Source organism: Vigna unguiculata, chromosome 10 (genome assembly GCF_037176805.1).
Source record: "Vigna unguiculata cultivar grain cowpea cultivar isolate G323 ecotype 2 chromosome 10, ASM3717680v1, whole genome shotgun sequence".
Classification (NCBI taxonomy): domain Eukaryota; kingdom Viridiplantae; phylum Streptophyta; class Magnoliopsida; order Fabales; family Fabaceae; genus Vigna; species Vigna unguiculata.
Genome location: NC_140801.1, coordinates 52,162,827 through 52,188,205, shown reverse-complemented (window position 1 = coordinate 52,188,205; position 25,379 = coordinate 52,162,827). Strand labels below are relative to the sequence as shown.

The following is a 25,379-nucleotide window of genomic DNA, read 5'->3' as shown; positions in this document are numbered from 1 at the left end:
TCAGTTTTGTGAAATTGATTTAAGTTTAAAATTCCCTTCTAATAAATATCAAAATATTGGTCAACTCTTGTGCCTTGAATCATTGTTATGAATCCGATAATATAAAAAGAATCTTAGTAGGAGAAAAATATATATGTCTTAAAATTTAGAAAAGAGGAATATGAATACATAAAATAAACTTGACATTTCAGAAAATTAAAATCAAGTTACATAAAGTTGAAAGTATACAAAAAGAAGAAAAACTATATTGTAAAACTTTTTACAAATTATTTTATGTATAAAATAAGTTTAGCTTATAAAAAGTTAATTTTAACATTTTTGGTATATTTTTTTTTCCAAAAAGTCGTTAAAGTAAATTCGAGGACAAAAGGTAATAATAGTGTTGATAAGATGGTTTGTAAGAAAATAATAATTAATGTATTAACTTAAAATATTAGTATGGTTTTAAAGAAGTGACTCTAATTAGTTTATAATATAAAATAGATGAGAAGACATGTCTTATCTCTTTAACTAATTTAACTTAATTTAGGTAATGGATTGATATTTCCTAACTCTCTTAACAAAGTGGTTAAGGGTGAGAACTTAATGCACCAACCACACTTGTGCTACCACCCATTATAACAAGTCAAGTCATCACATGCAAATTTATTCATATCATTTCATTTATCTATCTTTCAATATTATGTTAATGCATGCCTATTTTTGTTTTTTTTTTCATTTTTCTTTTCTCTTTGTGTGTAAAATAATATTTGATCTTTTTATTAAACTCTCTCTCTCTTTTTCTTTATATATATATATATATATATATATATATATATATATATATATATATATATATATATAATAGAACTAAATATCATGTTAACTACATGATTTATATCATTAATTGAAATATGAGAATTTTTTTAAAAACACATTAAATATGACATGTACTTTTTTAATTACCTTCATCAATATTGTTGTTGTAATATTGGTTGTTATAATAATAATAATAATAATAAATTTTAGACTTAAATGTTTTTCTTCTCGAACAAATTTTTAATCCATTTAATATTAGTGTAATTTAGATTATTAGTTTCATCGCGGTTGCCTCTTTTACTTTGTTTGTCGTAGAAAAGTACAAAGAAAAATACTTAGAGCATATGACAAATTTATCATAACGTAAGAACTTGTTCCATATGTTATATTAACGTTTTTGTACTAAAAAGGAAATTTGTCCAGTGACAAATTCATTAAGAATTTGAGTAAAGTCTCACACATTACCCCACATATTTATGCTTCTATATGTTATATAAATGTTTCTCTTATTTTGATTTTGATTAGTTAATATAATAAAAAATATTCTCAATGCATAATGTATTTCACTAAAATAAATGGAGCATTTCGAAAATTTTAGATCAAAGGAGTTAAATAATTTTGTATATGATTGAATGTGGAGCTATTTGATGGAAGTAAAATTAAGCTATTTTTTAAGTTTTTAATAGAAACTTATTCATAACGTTATATATAAGAATTAAAAAATAAATAAAACATGTTATTGATTTAGATCCAATATTAATAAAGGATACGAAATAAAACAGTAAAATAAAAAGAATAAAATTATTAAAACTGTAGTACTTTAATGATTTTGAACTTTCATACCTTAGAAAATAATTGGATACAAAATTTAGTGTTGTAACTTCAAAATCACTCTACAAACTTTATTTTTAACGAATGAATTATTGTAATTCTAGTTTTATTTTCTTAATCGCATATAGAATTTTGTCTTATTGAAGTTACGAAAACAAAAAAGTATAGAAAATATGTAGTAGAAACTGGTTCATTATATAAACAAAGGGATTTTCTAAAAATTAAATGAACACTATTCTTAAAAATTTGTTTATGGTATGTATCAAGTTCCTTGGTCAGGAATGGGATGTTTTAAAATTCGGTTTACATTGAATTTAGATCTATTTTAACTAGAACAATTATATTTGAACTTTTTGTAGTTCAATTTTAATCAGATTAAATTTAATTGAATCTATTTTGTTAATAAGATTAAGTATAGTGAGATTGATATAGTATATTTGACTTGTTTAGGTTTATTATACATAAGTTAGTTCGACTTATGTCAACTTGGGTCTAGTTTGCTCAACTTGACTTGGATCTATGCCACCTCACTTCAACTTGGATTTATGTTGACTTTATTCCATTTCGGCTTAAACCAACCCAACTCGACTTAGGTCTAAATTGACTCAACTTGACCGTGTTGAATTGGCTCGATCCTAGGCATGGGATAATTTAGCTTGATCTTGGATCAAAATGACTCAACACAACCTTCAACTTAATTGTTTTTTGCTAGGACCGATTCAACTTGATTCTTCGGCTAGAGTCGACTAATTTCAACCTTTATATTAGGTCAACTCAAGTTGATTATTTAGTTCAAGCCAACTCGCCTCAACTTCCAACTCGAGTTGACTCAACTTGGTACTTCGACTCGGGTCAAAATGACTCGATTCTTCAACTTAGGTAGACTTGAATCTACCCTTCCACTCAAACAAATTCGTCTCGACCTTAAGTTTGAAACGACTAGACTTTAACTAGACCAATTTAACTCGACCTTTATCTTGAACCAACTCTACTTGAGATGCCTTGACTTTGGTTAACATACCTTGAATTTAAGTTTTCAAAATTTAAAAAATATCCAATCTAAATTGAATCTAAATCCTATTAAATAAATAAAACTTAAAATCCGATAATATAAATTTAAATTTGGAATAAATCCATTTAAACAAATTTAAAGCAATATAAATTTAAATTATTATAGATTAGATTTCACAATTTAGATTTTTTTTTTATAGCTTTTAAGTGATATACAAAACCAACAAACATTAAATATTGTAAAATAAGGAAAAGTGTATTTTGAAGTTGATGAAACACGTTTATTCATAAGAGAAGAAACAATACCTATAAAATCACACTTCCCACTGTCTCACATGGTAGGAACCAAAATCCCACATATAAAAGATGTAACATTCGCATAACTAAGAACATAACTTCAATTAATCTCAACATGTAATAATTTTCAATTACGTTTGAATGTTAAGATGACCTATGCCTGTAGACCCAATTTCCAACAACAAGCATACCATAATTAATTTACAATTAAAATTATTTTTAACTTCCAAAGACTTAATTATTAGATATTAGTGCCAGCCCGATAATAGAAAAGACACCGTTTATGTTATATCTTATGTGTATAATATATATTTAGGCAAAGGTTAAAGATTTCTAGAAAAGAAAATAAAAAAAAATTAAATATGTTTTTAGTCCTTAACTTTAAGTTAATTTTGAAATTAGTCCATTTTAAAACTTTAGACCAATTTAGTCCTTTATCTTTTAAAATACATATAATTAATCATTTTAATCAAATTTTGTTAAATTTATTTGATATTTTAAACGTTTTTTATAATAATATTTGACTTAATATTAAAGCAAAATGTGTCAAACAATATAAATAATTCAAATACAATTCTAAAATACATACGAGATATCAAATAAACCTAACAAAATTTGATTAAAATTACTAAATATATATATTTTAAAAAATAAAAAACTAAATTGATGTAAAGTTTTAAAATAAACTAATTTCAAATAAAAATAAAAATGAAACAGTTTCTTTCTCAGTTAGAAAAATAATGAGTGTGTGAGTTGAAAGAGTAAGTGACAGCTGGGTAGTAATAAAGTAAGTAGGAGTAATTGTTTGTTCTGTGAGTTTGGTCAACGCTTATTGCAGAGTGGAGGCAAGCAATGCACGTTGAAACACGCGACATGGACTCAAACATTCAACGACATGTTTGGTGAATTTATGTTACAATAAGTGCGTTGGCTCTTTCCATTTATTTACCACTTTTTTTTATTCAAAAGTGCTTCCATGTGGTGTTACACAAATGGAGTAACTATTCTATTGCCATGATCAGAACTTCAATCTCTCATAAGTTATTCCTGCTTTTCATCCAAGAGATTCAAACACTTTTCCATTTCCTTTAAGACATTTCGATTTTCAAAATCTGGTTTTTATCACAAAATCGCGTTTGAAAATCAAGTCCAGCTTTTCTTTTTCTGAAACAGCAAATCTGTGTAACATTTAATGGTGTAAAGTACTTTTTTTTTTATTTGATACAAATCTTGATTTTTTTTTAAAACCGCAGTTATTGAAGATCTTATATTTTATAGGGTTGTAATAGAATCAAAATGTATTTCTTAAAATGCTATTAAAACTATCTAAAATTTATGTTAATTCGAAATTATTTTTTATTAAATTTATCGTGTTAGATATATTAAGATCATCTATTAATGTTCAATTGAAGTAAATACTTTTATTAATATCACTTGATTAAAAAAAAGTATCCAAAAAAGAACAAACATAATATTTTGTATTGAATATATCATATTTTTCGTTTCCCTGTGTTGAAAAATAGGTATAGCTTCTATTTTTAAATGTGTTTTTATGCTTTCAATGCAAACATTTTTGTAGCATTTTGTATTGAATATATCAGTTTTAAATTTGAGAAAAAAAAATAACGAAAATTAAAATTTTGTGAACGACAAAGAAATTGAAATTTTTTAATACTACACCATTGACCATGTGACATGACAGTACTGCTCATTATGACTTGGACTTCCTAACCACCAATTATATATGATAAAATAAAATGCTAAAAGATTAGATAAGAGAGTTTCTTATTATAATTCTTTTAATATTTTATTTTAATAAGATTATAAATTAGTTAATTTATATAACATCAGATAATTTTTTTTAATTATGAGCACGGTTCAATTTACATTATAATTATATCATTATTGGACACAAGACCCTTGTCATTTAGTGGAAATTTTTTTTTATATAGAAATATCCAATCTTTAACTTTATGAGTTTAAATCCTGAATTTATTCTTTAAGTTAAGGATTTGCTGAATAATTATCTTAACTTAAAGAATTAAGAGGCTTTATAGTTTCACATATTGTGACAAATCCATATATAAGGGAAACAAAAAACTAAAAAAAGAAAAGAAAAAATATTTCAGATAGGGCTTCAGCTACAAATATTATTTCATAAAGAAGAATATCTTCTAGCACCAAAGCATATAAATTGATTAATACAACTACAACTTTCTAGTTTATTATTTCCTCAACTACATAAGAAACTGTTTGGCTATCATCATAAATTATGGCCACTTTCACTGTTCCAATGAACTTTTCACCACTTCAGCTTTGCAGGGAAGTACTGCACCAAACAAGTTATTATGACACTTTAGTATAACCCAAATGAAAACTTTTTCAACTGTAACAAAAACAAGACATTGAAGTTTCCAAAGTAGTAACCTTTTCGATGAGTGAAAGATAGTATGGTTTGACCTTTTCAACATCAATCCGAGTTTTACTCTTGCTGTAAAGATCATATTTGCTGCAGAATATGAAGTTAGAGAAAAAAAATTAAGATATGTTTGAGCAATTAACACATTTCATTGATATATTAAAAATAGTTAAATATATTGTGAAAATTGAAATTAGTCCCATCTGGAAATCTTGAACCAATTTAGTCCCTCATATTTATAAATATGTGAATTTAGTCATTTAAACTAAATCTGTTTAGATTTATTTGACGTTTCAAAATACGTTTCTCAGCTAACATTGAAACAAATATGTCTCAAACGGTGCAAACAAATTAAAATACTATAATAAAATGTATAATTTCAAATAAACTTAATAAAGTATGATTAAAAAAACTTAATTCACGTATTTACAGAGTTGAGGAACTGGATTAATTCAAGATAAACATATTTAACCTTTTAAAAAAAGTGATCTTACTTGAAAATGTGGAGCCATTTTAGATTCTCAACATCTTCATCATTCATCAAGTGCTTATAGGCTCCTTCTCTGTGTAATGCTGCAAAACAAATCATTGGTTTGGTTCAAATAAGATTGCAAATAGTGCAGTTTGAAAGATTATGAACTTATAATCAGTTAGAAAATTTTGCTTCTGAGCTGAATAATTACCATAGAATGAATGGTATCTTATAATGAACAAAGCAGCAGAGGGTAGTGTGGTATTATTCTCCTTTGCCACCTAAGAAAACAACAAAATTAGACATTTTTCCTTCAAAATTTATGAAATAATTGCATTGAAGAATCCTAAACAAAGCAATAAAAGAGAAAAATGAACTTGGTTTTCATAGGACTTACTAAATACATGTAATCATCATGCCCCCATGACATCATCACATTGTGAAGTCCACATTTTTCTGAGTAAATCCCATGTTTAGTGTTGTATGATGGATTGTTGAAATCTGGATTTTCCTTAAAATACTGAAGTGGGAATGCAACACACGTGTCTGTCAGGTGTTTGATTTTGAATGTTTTACACAATAACATAGTTCTAAACATGTTCATTATCTGTTAAATAAAACCTATTTTGGTAAAAAGAAAGTGAGAGTGTGGTATCTGTGTTAAAAATTGGTTTGATTTCAGAAAAAAATTACCTTGTGGTGGACAATTGATTCATCAAATCTGCAACCTACTGGGAATGTGTCCCCTGAATGAACACAGTAAATGTTCAACATTAGTGAATGTTTTAACCAGAAACTGCAAAGAAAACATTAAGATATGTTCTGTTAACTATTAAGGTTCCAATCCTACATAAACACCACACATATACCTACTACAGCCCATTGAGGAAGGTCTCCGAAAGAAGGTAAATTCAGCACCTTGCCAAGATCTGCATTGATGAGAAACTCTTCAAATAATTTCCCATTTTCCAAATTAAACCAAGAACAGAAAGGATCTTGAAAATTGCATTAAAGGGTGATTAGAATGCAGAAAACTACCATGGATAAGGCCTGTTAAGTGCAACCAATCTTCATCTGGGTAATCCTTTCTTATAGCTTCTGCTGTCTGAAGCAAGTGTTCTATCTGAGGTTCATCCAAGTCAGGGTCACTCTCATCCACCACTTCATTCAGCAATTCACAACATTCCCATATGCTCATCTCTACCTTGTTCAGTTTTGCATACTCCTCTCTCATTTTCTTCACCTATGTATGAATCCAATGTTTAAATAAATACCATGTTTCATCGATAAGGTAACTTAGTGGTTAGATGAAAAAAAAATAAAAGAAAGATCGTGAATTCAATCCCCTACTAACAATTTGGTGGGTTTAGAAAATACTGATGAAAAAATTCTAGATTCAACTCTTTCACCTATAAAAAACTAACGACTAACATTTATCGATAAAAACAAAAAATTGTATGAAACATGACTTGAGATATGAGGGCAGGACAAAGTAAATGTAAATTTTGTGCTTACAAAATCAAGTGATTGGTAAGTGTGGTTTTTTCTGTAGAAATTCTCCACTCCTTCATGCCTCTCACTTTCAGTATCATGATAGGTCCTGTGGTTACAATAGATTGTTATTCATGAGATAATAATTCAAGTGTGAACATTCAAAAGTGGAGAATCTAATCACTACTTTTTTCATGATTTCACTAATCCTTAATTTTATTAGGCAAGTGAAATGACAAGTGCTATCTTGTTTGATATGTGGAAAGAGACTAAAAGCTCTATTAGTTTTTTAGGTTAGTTGCTTTTGTATAGAAAAGGTTTGAAGAACCAAAATTTGGTTTTATTTCATCTCGATTTTAAACAAAATTACATTGTTTTATATTGTAAAATTATAAAGCTGGAAACTTTCAAAAATCTAGCAAGGTATTTGAAAATGATCAAAATACCAGTTTTATCATAAAGGAATAGGGTTGAAAGGCGAGAACTTGATGGGCCAGGCCCAAATTTCATCGACAATTCAAGCCCATAAAATATAGACATGAATAAGAATTCTTATTTTCTTAGACCCCACAAAAAAGAAAAATTCTATTTTCGTCCACAATGAGAACGAGTCCCGTTGACCAAAAAACAAACCAGATAGGATGAATTCCTACAACCAAATCGCGAGATAAAAAACTTTTCCAATCCCAAAAGGAAAACAAAAACAGAAGAAAAAAGCTTAAAAATGTTTAAAGAAAATGAAAGGGAAAGAAAGTACAGGAAAAAGTCATGGATTTGAAGGATTAATTAATTTTTTTTCCTTTTTACGTTGATTCGATATAATTTTCAAAGATGATGCAGAATTATTGAAAAAGTTTAAATAGCCAAGGGTCTCTGTCCTTATATATAAATATAAATATATTTGTCCTTACATACAAATATAAATATATTTGGATTTGGATAAGAAAAACTGGAGAAAATTATTAATGGGTGTGAAATAATAGGTTATGGAGATTGAAACCTAAATATTTGCCCAAACGAGTTGGTCTGTGGTATCAGAAATCCACCATCCAACACCAGTTCTCTCTCATTTAGTGGTTCAGTCTTTGCCTCAACTTCAGCCCCTGCAATTTTAAAAACCTATTAACTGAAAACCACACATTTTTTCTTTCCTCTTCCAAATCAAAAACTGTGTTTCATGTCCAAAAAGGACAGATTTTGCACGGTTACTGTCACCACACAAAGGTACAACAATCTTCTGCAACAATAACATAATTTGGTAAAAACATAGAAAATTACAAAAATGAATTACCAAGGTGATCATGTTGTTGGATGAGGATGGTCATGTTGAGTGGAAGAAGAGTTGGAAGAGAACGAAAAAGAAAAATGTGAGAAAATAGAATGGAAGAAGAAGAAGAAGAGAAAATTGAGGTGTGGTGTCATGGTTGTGGAAAGGTTGGAAGTATTTATAACTGGCCGGAGAGTCCTTGCCTGAGAATTTGGAGATCCCAAGTCCTTCCCTGAAAATCTTAGCTTTTCATTTTCATATTTCTGGTTTTCCATATTCAGTACATGCAAACATCTTTATCAACCTCTAACCCTAACTTTAACCTAAACAAACTACTATTTTTACACCAAAATGAAAATTCCTCTATTTTAAAACACTTGCAGATTTGCAGATAGAGACACAAACAACCACACCAAGACCCTCCCATATCCCCACATCTCCCATTTCTTATTAGTAAGAGATTCATCTTCAATCTCACATTTTTTGGTATTTTTATAATTAAAAAAATTGTATTTATATTGAAAAGTAAAATAATAAATATAAAATTTTTTCACTGCAAATATATCATTGTCTAAATAAAATTATTAACAAATAATCTATCATGAAATTCCATGTAAAAATTGGTAACTCTTTTACTATTTATTGATTATTGAATAAATTTTTGTAAGAATTTATGAAAAATCAAATGTCAGAGGATTTTGTATATGTGGGACCCATATGGAGTGGTTTATTGTCAAACTGAGTCAGCGTGAGTTGGATCACATAATATCTCTAAAAAGTGGGGTCCAGTGACGTGGCATCTAGTCAAATTTGTACCACACGTGTTGTTTTTATGCGGTGCTTCATACATCACAGGTTCCTACACCGTTTCCATTTTTTCACCACCGTTCATTTTTTTTCTCTGCCCTCGCATTTGACACGTGTCCTTCTCAGAATCCAACACGCATATTACAATGCATTCGAGCCTTACACGTCCATGCATAATCAATCTTACGTGCTTCTTTCGTTTATCAACATGTACAAAATCAAAATCTATAACAATATATAAAGGGGATTCCCCTTTTTGTGTCCACTTTTTAAAATACCGATTTTACCCTTTAAATATAACAATTTTTTAAATTTTTTAAAATTGACCGTTACTTTTACAAAAATTTTATAAAATCAGATGTCTCTACTTCTTCTTTATTTATTAATGGTTATTCTTTTATCTGTTCTGATATATTTCACTTTATTTTTAATAAATATAATTCTAATATATATATATATATATTAACTTAATAACATTATCATATTATCACCTACTAATATAATATCACGTATATTTAAAAAATATATACACACAGGCGCGATAGCGCCTGTGTTACGCTAGTAATAATAATGTTAATTCAATAAAATAAGAAAAAAGAAAAAAAATTATATATATATATATAATTGTTTTGTTTTGAATATAATTTAATTTGGTTTGATAATGTAAAATGTAATAGGATATATTAATGTTATTGTCGTGTGAGGAGATTATCGCGTGAACACCGGAAGTCAACGATAAATAAACATAGTTTTGTGCTGACTTTTCAGACTTTTCAATGATCATTAAAATCGTAAATTCAGCTATACTAAAATTATATGTAAATAAAATGTATAAAGAAGAAAAACTTATCTTACACAAAAAAGGAAAAATGTAAGTTTTTTCTTGAATGCCTTATTTAAATTTCTGGTATATATAGATATATCATTAAATACGAAAATAGTTAAATTAAAAATAGTAATATAATAATAATAATTTAATAATTTAAAGGAATTATTAAAATCTTACATGTAAAAGATAAGAAGATAAATACCTTGGAAAAATAGTTAAATTATTATTAATAAATATAAGTACCGATATTATTACTATTATTATTTACCTTAATAATTAAAAACAGTTACATAATAATAGGAAAATGTACAATTAAGATCAGTTATTATTCTTATTAACTGTTGCAACTCACAAATGATGAATCACATCTCATAATTAATGTAAATTTTGTTTTTTGATAAAGATAAGACATGGCATAAAATTAATCTATTGACTTGTCCTAAAAAATAAAAATCAATTTGAAAATAATACTTTATAAACTTCTTTTAAGTAAACATTCAAACAATATGACAAAATTAAAAGTAACCTCAAAAAAAAAAAAAAAAGAAAACAATATTAAATCTTAAAAGGAGCACCACGCCTCTCACGTGACATTAGTTACATTGGTTTAATATCAAGTTGCGGTCTTAGTTGAAATTTTATATTATTTAATACATAAAAAATATACGATAAAATAAGATATTAGTCAAATAATAAAATTAATCAATAAATTAAATAAAAAAATAATTAAAGATAGTTAGGTACTGAATGGTCATTTATCACTAATCATTTTCTTAAGTAACTCTGAAAAAGTTTTCTGATGCTTCCATTTCTTTAACTAATTTTTACACTTCATCATTAATTATATGACTAAGACATCTCAATTAAGATAACCTCTGGCTACTAATTAATCTTATATTCTACTATCTCTTATCTCCTTTGATATTTTAAACCTTCCTTGATAAATAAAACAAAATTTAAATATATATAAAAAATTACATTTTTCTTTTGGAAATGGTATATATTTTAAAATTATAACATCACAAAAATCAGATAAAAATAATGAACTATTTTTTTATTTATAATATATTTATTTCATTAAATTTTCTCCCGTGTTAATAAAAAATTCATTAAAAGTCTTGATTTAAAAATACAACAACATTCCTCTTTTAATATTGAATCAAGTTTTTTAATTTTAAAAATACAACAATGTAAATTTTCAAGTTTCTTTAAAAGAAGGAACAATATCGCAATTCTTTCGTAAATTGAAAATAAGTTCTTAGGTATAAATTAGAAATATACATTATTACATAAAAATTAAACAATCAATATTTGTTAACAATTTTATCCTTAGCAAGGGGAAAATATTCACACAAATGTAATTAAGGTTATACAAGTAAAAAAAAACACTAATAGTTTTCATTATTAAAATATTACACAGTTACACTCTCCTAAACAGTTTTTTGAAGGTTAAAAATTATAAATAATAGGTCAAGAAATCGTGTTAACCAGTTTTAGGTATTTAAAAAAATCTTAAGAATTAGTTTCTTTGAATTAATGAATTACACCAACTTACAAAATAAACTACCGGATATTCAATATAAGAATGAATTATAATAATATAAAAGCAAACTATGTTTTTTTTTTCTTTATCAAAAGTCACTATCTACAGCGCAACTTAAAATCAATATCCAAGAAAGTTGCATGGTATTGTCCACTATCTACACCACAACTTCAAATGTCTCTCTCAGTACAAAAATGTTAGGAAAAATAATAAAAACTTGAAAATTGAAAAAAAAAACTATGAAAATGTTTATTCTTTATTTAAAAATATTGTTTATTAAAAATATACTTTAAAATTTAATTTAATTCTAATTTATACTTTTAAAAATTATTAATTATACTAAATTATTTCAGTTTTTTTATATTTTATTATATCAATTAAATCATTCTGTAATTTTTTTTTTCAATACAAACAACTCTATCTCCTACCTTCTTTCTGTTATTCTTCTATCTCTGAAATTCATCTCACTATAAAGAAGGTCGTTTTCTCCTTTCCTAATCATACTTCAATCCCACAAAATTTGGTGTAATATATATATATATATATATATATGTTTGTGTTGGATTCCACCTTGCAGTAACTGGTGCATATTTTAAATGCCAAATTGAAATATTAAATATTGTGTCATTTTCTGAAAATATCAAAGAAGTGTGAGTTGGTGATGGAAGTGGAATGCAGCATCATGTGAAATCTTATGAGTGTGTCACTGAAACTCCTAATAAGACAAACACGTGAAGCTGTTTGAACAATTTGCAGAAGATGATCATAAAGATAGTTTCTGCATGAGATCAAAGATATACACACACCACAAATATTAATATTTTGTAGCTTTTTTTTATAACACTATGCACCACACAAATCACCTACCCACAAATATAATAAGGGGTTCTTATCATTTTAATATTCAGTACTTGTTATCAGTGATAGAATACATGGAGAGATTGAACTATCTTCTAGAAAAGAGCTATATTTGGTTAAAAGAATTGAGAAGAAGCTATTTGCATGTCTGTGAAAAAAAGTGATTATGAAAAACACAAAATGTCTAATGGACTTTTAATTACATATCCATTTTTGTAATAATATATAAAGAGATGTTTCTTTTCAGTTTATATATTTTATATTTTTAATTTTATTAAGGTTAAAAAAATTTCAATTTTACCTCTTGTTATAAGATTTGTTTAATATATTTTTGTTATTGTCATTTTTTGTTTATTTCAGACTTAACCTTTTATCTTTATTGGACAGCTATTTGGATTTTTTAATATTATTAGGGTAGTTAAAACACTTATAATTATTCTTTTTTTCAAATTCTAAATATGTTTTCGATCATTTAATTGATTTTATTTATCTTAATGTTGTTTAATAAGAAAACCAAGAATAAAAATTTATATATTTATAAATATCATTTGCTTAAGTTATATCAGAAGTTCTAAATGATCAAACATCAAACCAACTTACTACTTGAAAGAAGTAAAATGAAAACATAATTATTTAAACCACCATTATACATCTCTTAAAAAATAACAGCAATTAATATTCATCACACCACCACCAGCTTTTCCCAACATGTATCATACAAGATTTTTAAAGTGTAAAAAATTTAAAATTTATAACATAGTTTTATATGATCTAATATAATTCTATACAATTTAATTATATAATATTGTATAAAATTATATTAAACCATTCTCAATTACCATATTTTTAAATTTTAATTTCTCATATTATTATTAATCATATTAAGCTCATTATTTATTTTATAATTTCATATTACATCATATTATTTATTTTTAATTTACTCCTTCAATAATATACTCACAAATTCGAGCCCTTTTCCTTCAAGAATATCTTTCCAATCACTTTTACCCTGTTGCATCCATTCCAGGTTCAGGTCTTTCTCCTAAGACTCCCCTATAAGTATTCATAATAGCAATAAAATATTTTTAAACCTTTTACAAACTAAATCAACTTATATAACAGGATTTTAAAAAAGTTAAAAACGAAAACTTTACAAAAGTACGAAAATATTGGTTGTATTGTGGAATTCCACAGCTCACTAAGCTTCTACATAATCGAGAATCTAAGACAAATTCAATCTATGCAATAGGAGCTGGTCTATAATTTCCCTGCACCTGTATAACTATCAGCAGCCATTGCAGTATGTCTTTAATATTAAAATTTCATTCTTTTTGCTGGTCCTTGATCAATTATGGGATCAGCAGTAGGAGCTTGTGTTTCTGCTGCTTCCTGAGTTTCGGTGCCTTTCTCAGCTTCACCTGTAGGAGGAGGTACATACCCTTCTGGAAATGGTGGTGGAGGTGGAGCTGGTGGTAACTGCACCAGAAGCAAGTTAGTACTCATTTCTCACCAATAATAAAGGATGAGAGAAGAATGAAATTAATTTCCAACACTGATAAAATTTATCAATCAATACACAACTATTTGTTTAAATTAGTTAATTTGTGACTCGGCAAAAACCTCTTATGTGTGCATCACCTCATAAGAACCAGATCTCTTAATATGGCAATACAACACAGCAAACAGGGAAGGAATAGTTTTAGGTTCTGCAAGTAAATTATCCACGTTATTTATCAAGCATTCTATTTTTCTTATGAATAGATCCAATCTCATTGCAAAAGAAAGGAAATAAGAATTTCATGTTTTTCCTTTCGGGAAGAGTTAGAAAAGCCCCATTGATGACACTTCTCTCCAGTCCCCGAGAAATGCAAGAATAAAGACTTTAATAATATGATCACGGTGTTACCCATGAATGAAAGCGATGATACTTTAGCTCTCTTGGTTTGTGCAGCTAATGCCACCCACCCCCTAATTATTCAAATTAAGTGCATTTGGCTTCTTAATATAGTATCTTTTGATATAATACACAGACTGTTTTTCGACAGGACAAATACTCAGACCTGATTGGGCGTATATTTAAGACAGAGATTTTATTTCAACCCCTGTCCCATTTTTTATACACAAAAATATTACCAGTAATTTTAATAGTTTTTGTACATAGTTTTTTTTATGAGGAAACAAACATGTGAAAGATGTACTTTTTCAACTTACCTTGCGTTGCAAGGATGCAAGAATATGATCCACACGCTTAACTTCCTTTATGTCAATCGTCTCCTTAGCAGTCTTTGACTCCACCAATGCAGTCTCATTTTCAGAATCCACTGACCCAGCTAGAAGAATCACAATTCAGTTAATGTGTACAGAAGTATGAAATATAACAGTTGTATGATTAAACTGCCAAAACATGTCTCTTACAAGCAGGCAGAACATATGTAAGGGGGAAAAAATGCGTATGAAAAATTAGATGGTAAAATAGTAGTGGCACAATCTCCTGGTGCTTTAAAGTTGCAACAGTGGCACACTGATATTAATCGTTGCTTAGATGATACTAGGGGTGGTAAAAAGAATTGAATAATTGAACCAAACAGAATTATACCAGGAATAACTGAACCTAATATAAAAAGCACAGGACCGAAATGCACCTTTGGAACAGATTCTACAACCCGAACTGGCTTCATATTGTAATTCAGTGCACCATAACTCATGTTTTAACAAAGTTTAAAGCATTTCAGTGTTTCTCTCTCATGTTGACCTGCTTGAGCTCTTTATCCCCAAATTTACAACAACCCTAATTCCCAAATCAAGCCACCCAAAGAACCCTAATCTCATGGAATCGTCAGCAAATCTTTGTCAGCCTAAATCAACCCTTAATGAGCATGCAGGTTTGGATGCTTTCTGAACTAGACAACTTTAGTGATGAAATGTATATTAAGACAAAAATTTCAAAATATCTGGCAACTGCCAAGACTGCAAGGTTTATCACTACGGTACTTTTACCACACTTCAAAAGCACTAAAGAATTCTATTCTTCGGGTCCCCTGCATTTGATACATGAACCAGAAATTCTTATATGGCCAGACTATTATGGTAATCGTGATAGCATACTAGATGACATTGTAGAACGAGCAAATGCAGCCCCTGGTTGATATGATGTCTCATGCAAACCATACTGAGCATAAAAGTTGGTGTTAACTATCCAATCCAATCCAATTCGACACAATTGAAACTATATTGATTTTTCAATGAAAAATAGTTCCTCTTTTGACATACATGCTTCATTTCGTGTATGTACTTCTCTTCACTATAGCCGTAAAACTTTAATAACAAGACACTTTGAAACACTATCCAGCTTTTGCAACATTGCTGTGAGCAACAATCTCCCACAAAGAAAAAAAAAAACAACCATAGTCTGCACTTACCATATCCAATCTTCTCCAACTTGGAGGCAGCTGTAGTAAATGCCTTTTGTATGTAATAAAGGGCCCTTCCCTGCAAGAGCAATTACAAAACCAGTATTAGACACCAAATCTCTCCCATAATAAAGAAATTTGACTAAAATAAAAACTAGTAAATTGTACAAAAATGTTATGTTTCACGACTGAAAAGGATTTTCTCTAATTTTCAGAAGGATATAGGATAGCCAACCACGAGTACTCCTCTTGTCCAGAGTACTACTTCGATTAACAAACAAATCTAAAATACTCCTCTAGATGGAAAGATATTCTCAGAAAAAGAAATCACCAATCATGCAAAAAGTCTAAATAGCATAAAACACCCCCTAAAGAGAAATCATAACTCAAAGGTAATAACTAAACCCTAGATAAATCATTATTTTAGTGAAGTAATAACACGATCCAAGATAAACCTTTATTAGATACGCTGCACAAAAAGGAAAAGAAAAATTTTAAACCCCCACAATATAATAAAAGATCTCTCAAGTTTCTATTGATAAATACCATAACTCTCCTTCAACATGTTCGTCCTCCATTCTACATCACACACGATCACAAACATCCATTTCTTCTTAATGTCATGCAAGCAAGCTATTCACAGAAAAGAATCCTCCCTAACCTAAAAACAGTAGAAAACATGTAACACACAGAGCAAGAACTCACAATTCTGGCAGCAAAAACATTGCAGAGTTGCGGAGCCTGGTATATGGAACCATCGAGGACGTAGTAGGCGAGCATAGGCGTAACTTTGTCGGGGCTATCTCTCTTCTGCTTGCGAATAACAAACAGGTGCGGCTCCATAACTTCGCTGAGCATATACTCCGTCCCCGTCATTTTCCTGAACAGCACAACTACTATTATTCGATTATTACAATCCACCAAACCTAAAAGCGTATTGAAAAGAAGGAAGGAGAAGGGAATTAGGGTTTTGCATACGAGAGTTGAGAGAGGTCGAGGGGGTGAACGGAGCGCATACGGAGTTGCTCGTTGTTGCAAGTCCAATCATAGAAAGGGGAAAGGGCAAAGTAATCGAAGACAAGGTTGCGATCGAGAGGGAAGCTGTTGAGCCAGAGCTGGTCTCGGAAACATATTCCTGTCATATCAGTCCCCGGAGGCGGCGGCGCTCCTCCTCCCTCCAGCATTTGGTTTCCCGGTGCTGTCGCCATCTTCCACTTCCAATTTCCGAACTGCTTTCTAACGTTTTCTCGTTCACTCCGCTGGCAGCACAGAACAGCTTTCGGAGAAACTGTGGTTAGTTAGGGACGGTGAAAAATACAAACCAATTGCCCCAACTTCCCAAATCAAAACACCAACGACACACCAAATGCAAACATGTGGACTGGCCCGCATATTTGGGAAATCATAACTTAAAAAAAAAATCCTGAACATCATAATTTTAATATTTGGTGCATAAAACAAGTTCCCTCCCTTGATGTGTCAATACATATTCAGCATGATGAGAATGAGATGCAATTAGTATGAATTCAGTATGTGTTGATTGCAGTGTCAATCACTCTTACACAACATGAAACTAAAAACTGAGAAAAATAGAACAGAGTACTGAATAGAAGAAATTGGGGAAAAAAAACTGAACATAGTAGCCTATTTTTATTTTCTCACTGCTAGCACTATCATTATTAAATCACATTGGTTCTCTCATTTTATCTCCTTTCGAAGGGATTCTCACAAATCACCACAGAAACCTCAAAATCATATGGCATGGAGCTCAGAGAACCTGAAGAGTTACGTGTTGGACCTCTCTCTTGGATAATAAGACACGCCTTACAAGGTTTTAATAGGCGCAACTAGAAACTGAACCTTTGAAACTCACATTCAATAAAATACTTGAAAATTAATGGAAAGTACATTTCCGATTGGGTTAAAACCCAAAACTTAGCATTGTAAAATACCTTATCTTTCACCTTGAATCTTAGTAAACCTGGTCCCTCCGAGAAGAGTGTTCAATCTGGAAGTTTGAGACAGTGAAATGAAAGGGAATATGAGATGGCGAAAAGGAGTATGAAGAAGAAGAAGAAGGAGCAAACGACTTACGTGACTGTGATTGCGGTGGGGTGCGAGATGTAGAGTGTTGGATGAATGTGCTCTTAGTGCGAGGATAGAGCGTTCTTCGCAAAGAGCTCTGTTGTTTTTGCTCTTAAAATCACATAGAAATTCAAGGAAAATATGAAGGCTAATTCTTGATGCTCGCCAACAATGGTTTGATTCACCATTTTTGTGTTGCGAAACGGACATGTAAATCAAAGATTGAAACAATTAGGGTTTTTTGAATGACAAGGTAACAATGGTTTTGTTTACCGTTGGAAAGGTTAAGTCGCGAGGAGGAGGAGCCGATCGCGCGCTTTTGGCCGCAAGTGAGTTCCTGAATTTTATGCTGTGTACCACATTTCAAATGGGATTAGGTTAAGTTTGGATTCTTCAGTAAAATAAATGAAAAATTGGATATGTTAAATGGTAATATAATAAATTAATTTTATTAATAAATGTTACGTTATAATTATTAATATAATTTATAATAACAAGAGTTCTTTCCATTCGGTTCTTGCGGTTTCCCATATACGGAACCATATCTCCATCACTCTTGAAATGGAGAATGTCCAATACTCTACATGGATGGAACTTTTTAAAATTACCGCACATACTCATAAGGTTCTTCATCATATTATTCCTCCTGCCAATGGCAAAGAGAAGGTACCTGTGACTAAGGATGAAAAGGAATTATGGTGGTCGACTCTTGATGCTACGGTTCTTTCCTGGTTTATGCAACCATCTCCAATGACATGTTGTATACGATTATTGAACCTAATGCCACGACCATGGATGCTTGGAATAGGTTGCGAGATGCTTTCTAAGACAACAAACGTTTGTGTGGTAACTCTTGAGATTGAATTCTCCAATACTAAGATGGAGAATTTTCTGAATGCTTCGGTATATTGTCAACGTCTCAAGTCCCTTGCTGATCAGTTGAAGAATGTTGGAGCACCGGTGAAGAGTCGCCTCGTCATTCAACTTGTTTCGAGTCTCACAAGTGCATATCGCGATGTAGGGACGTTAATTCGGCAAAGTGATCCCCTACCTCCATTTTATCAGGCTCCATAAATGTTCACACTTTTTGAGTAGGGATAGCACGGGCCGGTTCGGCCCGTTTAGGCTTGACCCGTTCCGTCTTGCACAATTTATATGGGCTGCAATCACTGACGCGCCTCGTCCCGCACTTGACTGACGGGCTGACCCATTTTTTTTTAATTTTTATGATAAAACTTTCAATGTTTAAAAATTGGGAAACTTTAAGAAATTCACAAAATTAAGTAAAGACTTTGGGGAGTTGGATGATAAATTGATAATTCAACATTTTCATCATATTCATATTCATACTATGACATACACAATGTATTCTTTAAATTTTAGCACATTAAAAAATACATAATATTTGTCTTTTCCCATTATACAAGAATTTGAAACGTTAATACAAGAGTACATAAAAAAAGTTATTAATATACACAAGCGCAAGTTTTTTTTATGCGGCCTTGCGGGCCGGCCTGCGCAGTGCGAGCTTATGCGGGCCGAACCACTACGGGCCTGTGGGCTCACTACCTAGCCCACCCACGTTTTTTCGCGAGCCTGCGGGGTCGGGCCCTAATTGCCACCCGTACACTTGACGAAGCCGAATTAGCAAAGGAGGTTGCCACAAGATCGAAGTCGACAATGGTGGCTACCTCCCAGGTCGTTTATGACTCAAATTCCTCACATTCAGACCAACTACACCACTCGTAGTACTATGGGAAGCCGTCTAGATATCGCAAGAATTCTGGAAAAAATTTGGTAGCGACAGTGGTGGTCCACAACAGTCTGGTGGGAGTCCACAATAGGGGTCTTCACCTTGGTCGTCTGGTGGATGCCTCAATGGACTCCTCCATGCCCATAACCAAACCAAGGGTGGGCCTGGGGTCCAACACCATAGAGACAGCAACAACAGCCCGACGTTCTTAGGTCACGACCACAACAGGCTTACATGGCCTCTCAAAATGGGCAATCCGTTCCTACTGGTCTAGATCCCGTGAACCCAAACATTGCCAATCCACACTTCCCTTCACCACCACCCGCCTTTCCTTCCCTTAGCCTATCCTCTTCTCCTATCTCCACACCAACGGACTAAATAGTACCTTCCCCCTCATTATTCTCATCCAACCGCCTCGTCTGTTCACAAGAAGCCAAATGGGCATTTTTAAGCCAAACAAGAGATATGATGATGAATATGGCTTAGCCACTTCAGTTACCCGGTCTCTATTACCTTATAACCCAGTTACGGCTCTTTGTGATCCCAATTGGAAAATGGGCATGGATGATGAATATGATACTCTTATTAAAGACGTGGGAGTTGGTGCCCCGTCCACCTAATGTTAATGTAATTCGGTTTATGTGGATTTTTACTCAGAAAGAGAAATCTAACTGTGTGTTTGAGAGGCATAAGGCCCATCTTGTAGGTAAAAGGAAAACTTAGCAAGTTGACATTGATTGTGGAGAAACTTTTAGCCCAGTAGTGAAACTGGTTACGATTCGCACTGTTCTTTCTATTTCTCTTTCAAAGGCATGGCCTATTCATAAGTTGGACGTCAAAAATGCTTTTCTTCATGGTGAGCTACAAGAAACAGTTTATATGCATCAACCATTGGGGTATCGTGACCGTACTCATCTAGATTATGTGTGTCGTTTGCGTAAGTCCAAAAACTGCATATGACTTAGTGAAGGAATACAAAGACAAAACCAATCAAAGTTTCTCGGAGTAGAAGGCTCGATCTCAACAGAATTTGTGATTACCTTCCTCTAACAGGTTTTGAATAAATTTACATGAAAGCAAACTCATATAATATAAATGGAAAGTATAAAATGATCAAACTAATAAACAACATATGAAGAATTCATGTATTTTTGAGTAACATATACGTAATACTAAAATTTTCATTTGGATTATTTTGTAACCTTAACAAAAACAAATATGGAAAGATAAGTTCTTTAAGTTAAGAGAACATCCATTAGAGGATGGATTGGGTTTTTACTATTATTTTCCACGATAAATTTCTTTCATATAATTCCATATAGTTCAAATTTTAAAAATTTTCTAACTATAGTGTTACCTCTCCTGTCCTAACAATAACAAGCCTACATGAGTGGTAGATTTCTGCTATAAATCACGTATTGAGATGTACAAATTTATCCGCTATAAATTACGCACAAAGGCACACAAATCTAATCTTCTATGAGCCACACACTAAGGTAAACAAATTTAATCTGCTATGAACCACACATTAAGACGCACATATATAATTTGCTATAAACCACGCGCTGAGGTGCACATATTTAAGTTGTTATAAACCACGCACTGAAGCGCACGAATTTAATCCGCTATGAACCAGGCATTAAGGCGAACAAATTTAATCTTCTATATATCATCATAGAATTTATAAGTCCAGTTTATAAGGAAATCCAGTAGAATTGAGCGACTCAGAGCCACAAATAAAGTTTCTCAAAGTAAAAGACTTGGCCTCAAGAATATTCATGATCACCTTGAATCTGACCCATGTGACTCTTTTGGAGGTATTAACACTAGATCCAAAGTTTTTATACTCCTTGTATAATAAGGTCTTAAGACCAAAATTACTGTGAATTATATTAGTCATAGAACATTCCATGATTACAATCCTGGAATAATTCTTTCAAGACCTTCCAGAATATGTTTGATTTTTTTTTCACAACTTTAAACTTGCTATAGTTTTGGATTTATAAATCCACGTAGGTCGTTCTCATCTTCTCTTCCTTGGACAGTTATATTGTTTTCTTGGCTCATGAGAAGAATTATCACTTGGATGTCACATTCTTGTCACACCACTTGTGTTGTGTTTCCAAAGATAAAACATATTGTGTTGTCAATTAGACACCACAAAAATATGATTACCATGCATGAAGTAAAGAGTATCTTGATATGCAAGCATCTCGTAGTAGTAAAATGCTTGGAAAATCCCTTTTAGTGTTAGGGTGATGGCTTAGTTGTATGTTTGAATGTCCTGCTGAATTTTAGAATATAATGTTACTGAGTAGGAAATTTGTAATTTGAACAACTGTATCACCAAGACAAGGGGTAAACTCTAAAATTGTTTATTTTCTTTCAAGAAACATGTTTAACCATGCAAAGTCATGGGTAAATAAATTAAAACAAATGATATCATTACTTTCAAAAACCATAAATCCCATAGGTTGTAAGTAGACATGGATAAACTCACATTGGCAGTTTCCAAGGTATTGAGCCCATCATGTGAGTTCCTAATTGCGAAAATGACGGTGATGTCACTTTCATCCCAAAACAAAAAAGGTTAAGTTTATTGTTAAAAAGAAACTACCATATTCTACTTATATGTTCCACTTTGGTCTTTGTAATAAATTTGTTGAAACTTAACACCAGGGCAACTTCCATGGTTTCATAAAATGTAGTGAAACTACCACAACCGCCCAAACTCAGGCCTTTGAGGCAAAGCAGTGTTGGGATCCCACGACTTAGTATAAAGAAAATGTGTAACCCTACGCACGATTTTCGCAATAAACCATGGACTAAGACACACAAATTTATGCGCTATAAACCACGCACAGAGACACACAAATTTAATCTGCTATGAACCACACGCTAAGGCTGACAAATTTAATCTACTATGACCTACGCACTAAGGCACACACATTTAATTTGCTATAAACCACACATTGAGGTGCATAAATTTAATCTGATACAAACCACACATTGAAGTGCATTAATTTAATCTGCGATGGACCAAGCATTAAGGTGGACGAATATAATTCGCTATGTATTATCATAGAATTTACAAGTCCAGATTATATGGGAATCCAAGAGAATTGAGTCATCCTGAAACGTTAATAAAAGTATGTTGAAGTGAAATGCTCGACCTCAGCAGGATTTGTGATTATCTTCCTTCCATGTGAACCTTTTGGAGGTATTACCAACTCCAAAGTTTTTATACTCCGTATAGAATAGGGTGTTAGTACCAACACTAGTGCCTTCCCACTCAAACCGTTCAACTGAATTATATCACTAATAGGATTTTCCTTAATCACAATCTTGGAATAATTCTTCCATGGGCTCCGTAGACATTTTTGGAAATTCTATTTCACAGCTTTAAACTCAAGAGTGGGACCAATCCTACAGTTTTGGATTATAATGTCACCTAAATCATCCTACTCTTCTATTCTTGGTAGTCAAAAGGTTGTCTTGGCCCAAGAGAGGAATTCTCACTTGGATGTCACAATCTTGTAACAACACTTATGCTATATTCCAAAAGATAAAAATCTGTTGTGTCTTTGATTTGACACTTCACAACAAATGTGATGTGTACTCTATATGACATAAAAAGTGTCATGACATCCAAGCATCTCACAAGTGTAAATGCTGAGAAAATCCCTTTGTTTTTAGGGCGATGACTTGTTTGTTTGAAGGTCCTGTTGAATTATGGGATGTAGAATGTAGTATGTGTTGTTTTGAATAAATTTACATGAAAGTAAACTTAGATAAAAGGAAAGTATAAAATGATCAAAGTAACAAACAACATACGAAGAATTAATGTATAATGTATATTTTGAGTAACCTATACGTAATACTAAAATTTTCATTTGGATTTTTTAGTAACCTTAAGAAAAATAGACGTGGAAAGATAAGTTCTTTAAGTTAAGAGAACTTCCATTAGATGATGGATTGAGTTTGTGCGATTACTTTCCAGGAAATCTTTCTTTCATATAATTCCATATAGTTTAATTTTAAAATTTTTTCTAATTATAGTCTTAGTTCTTCTTTCCTAACAATAACAAGATTACATGAGTGGTAGATTTTCACTATAAACCACGCATAAAAACGCACAAATTTATTTGCTATAAAATACGCACGGAGGCGCATAAATTTAATTTGCTATGAACCACACACTAAGGCAGACAAATTTAATCTGCTATAAACCACACACTAAGGCGCACAAATTTAATTTGCTATAAACCACACCCTGAGGTACACAAATTTAATCCGTTATAAATCATGCACTAAAGCACACGAATTTAATTCGCCATGAATCAGGTATTAAGGCCGATGAATTTAATCCACTACATATCATCATAGAATGTACAAGTTCAGTTTATAAGGAAATCCAATAGAATTGAGCAACTCGGAACCATGAATAAAGTTTCTCAAAGTAAAAGAATCGACCTAAAGAACATTCACGATTACCTTGAATCTGTTCGATGTGACTCATTTAGAGGTATTGACACCATGTCCAAAGTTTTTATACTCCTTATAGAATAAGGGGCTAAGACCAAAACTGGTCCTCCCACTCAAACCAGTTAGTTGGGTGAATTATATCAGTCATAGAACTTTACATGATTATAATCTTGGAATAATTCTTGAAGGACCTCCCAAAATATGTTAGGAAATTTTGTTTCATGACTTCAAACTCAGGAGTCACACCAATCCTACAATTTTGGATTACAATGACACCTAGATTGTTCTCATCTTCTCTTCCTAATGTTTTGATGGCTCAAGAGTGGAATTATCACTTGGATGTCACAATCTTGTAACATCACTTGTGTTGTGTTCCAAAGATAAAATATATTGTGTCGTCGATTAGGCACTTCACAAAAAAAAAAGGATTACCTTGCATGAAGTAAAGAGTGTCTTGATATCCAAGAATCTCCCAGATGTAAAATGTTAAAAAAATTCCTTTTACGGCTAGGGCGATGACTTGTATATTTGAAGGACTTGGTGAATTTTGAAATGTAATGTTATTGGTCAGGAAACATGTAGTTTGAACAATTGTACCACCCATCAAAACAAGAGGTTAACTTTAAAATTGTTTATTTTCTTTCAATAAACATTTTTAACCATGCAAGGTCATAGTTAAATAGATTAAAACAAATTATTACTTTCAAAGGCCATATATCATCATAGCATGTAAGTAGACATGCAAAATCTCACCTTGGCAGTTTCCAAGGTTTTGAGACCATCACGCGTGTTTTTAGTTGCGGTAACGACGGTGATGCCACTTCCATCCCAAACCAAAAAAAGGTTAGTCTTATTAAAAGGAACTACCATATTCTTCTCATATGTTCCATGCTTAATTTTTATAATAAATCCGCCGATACTTAACACCAAAGCAACTTTGATAGCTTTATAGAAAGTAGTGAAACTACCATAACTTACCAGGCTCAAGCCTTTGAGGCGAAGTAGTGTAGGGGTCTTACGACT

At 31.2% G+C, this 25,379-nt stretch overlaps 2 protein-coding genes and 1 pseudogene across 7 annotated transcripts; 1 reads left to right on the top strand and 2 right to left on the bottom strand.

The window, feature by feature from the left end:
* Positions 1-5,073: 5,073 nt before the first annotated feature.
* Positions 5,074-8,903, bottom strand: LOC114165702 (inositol oxygenase 1-like). Of its 2 annotated transcripts, XM_028050267.2 has the most exons (11): positions 8,611-8,903; positions 8,320-8,422; positions 7,344-7,428; positions 6,867-7,071; positions 6,698-6,757; positions 6,522-6,574; positions 6,226-6,348; positions 6,040-6,109; positions 5,851-5,929; positions 5,365-5,446; positions 5,074-5,266 (listed from the first exon to the last, which is right to left on the bottom strand). In XM_028050267.2, the coding sequence occupies exons 1-11, from the start codon at positions 8,642-8,644 to the stop codon at positions 5,240-5,242; spliced, it is 921 nt and encodes a 306-aa protein (XP_027906068.1). In that variant the 5' UTR covers positions 8,645-8,903; the 3' UTR covers positions 5,074-5,239. The 2 variants fall into 2 exon arrangements, with proteins under 2 accessions (XP_027906068.1, XP_085524497.1); XM_085668371.1 differs by lacking the exon at positions 8,320-8,422 and having other exon boundaries at positions 8,611-8,745.
* Positions 8,904-13,614: 4,711 nt separating this feature from the next.
* On the bottom strand, positions 13,615-19,007 carry MED6 (RNA polymerase transcriptional regulation mediator-like protein). Of its 5 annotated transcripts, XM_028050457.2 has the most exons (9): positions 18,789-19,007; positions 18,392-18,467; positions 18,128-18,229; positions 17,986-18,041; positions 17,012-17,309; positions 16,739-16,913; positions 16,043-16,112; positions 14,835-14,953; positions 13,615-14,099 (listed from the first exon to the last, which is right to left on the bottom strand). In XM_028050457.2, the coding sequence occupies exons 5-9, from the start codon at positions 17,239-17,241 to the stop codon at positions 13,938-13,940; spliced, it is 756 nt and encodes a 251-aa protein (XP_027906258.1). In that variant the 5' UTR covers positions 17,242-17,309; positions 17,986-18,041; positions 18,128-18,229; positions 18,392-18,467; positions 18,789-19,007; the 3' UTR covers positions 13,615-13,937. The 5 variants fall into 5 exon arrangements, with proteins under 5 accessions (XP_027906258.1, XP_027906259.1, XP_027906262.1 ...); XM_028050458.2 differs by having other exon boundaries at positions 17,012-17,321; positions 18,128-18,467; XM_028050461.2 differs by having other exon boundaries at positions 14,835-14,944; positions 18,128-18,467.
* On the top strand, positions 18,513-19,192 carry LOC146883416 (uncharacterized; annotated as a pseudogene).
* The last annotated feature ends 6,187 nt before the right edge of the window (positions 19,193-25,379 follow it).

Coding starts and splice junctions, on each gene's coding strand:
- LOC114165702 (XM_028050267.2), bottom strand. CDS start 8,644: ATGACCATCCTCATCCAACAACATGATCACCTTG. Junction 6,758..6,866: donor CTTAACAGGCCTTATCCATG/GTAGTTTTCTGC, acceptor TCATCAATGCAG/ATCTTGGCAAGGTGCTGAAT. Junction 5,447..5,850: donor AAATGGCTCCACATTTTCAA/GTAAGATCACTT, acceptor CATATTCTGCAG/CAAATATGATCTTTACAGCA.
- MED6 (XM_028050458.2), bottom strand. CDS start 17,241: ATGGCGACAGCACCGGGAAACCAAATGCTGGAGGGAGGAGGAGCGCCG. Junction 16,914..17,011: donor CTCGACCTCTCTCAACTCTC/GTATGCAAAACC, acceptor TGTGCTGTTCAG/GAAAATGACGGGGACGGAGT. Junction 14,100..14,834: donor TTGCATCCTTGCAACGCAAG/GTAAGTTGAAAA, acceptor CTTCTGGTGCAG/TTACCACCAGCTCCACCTCC.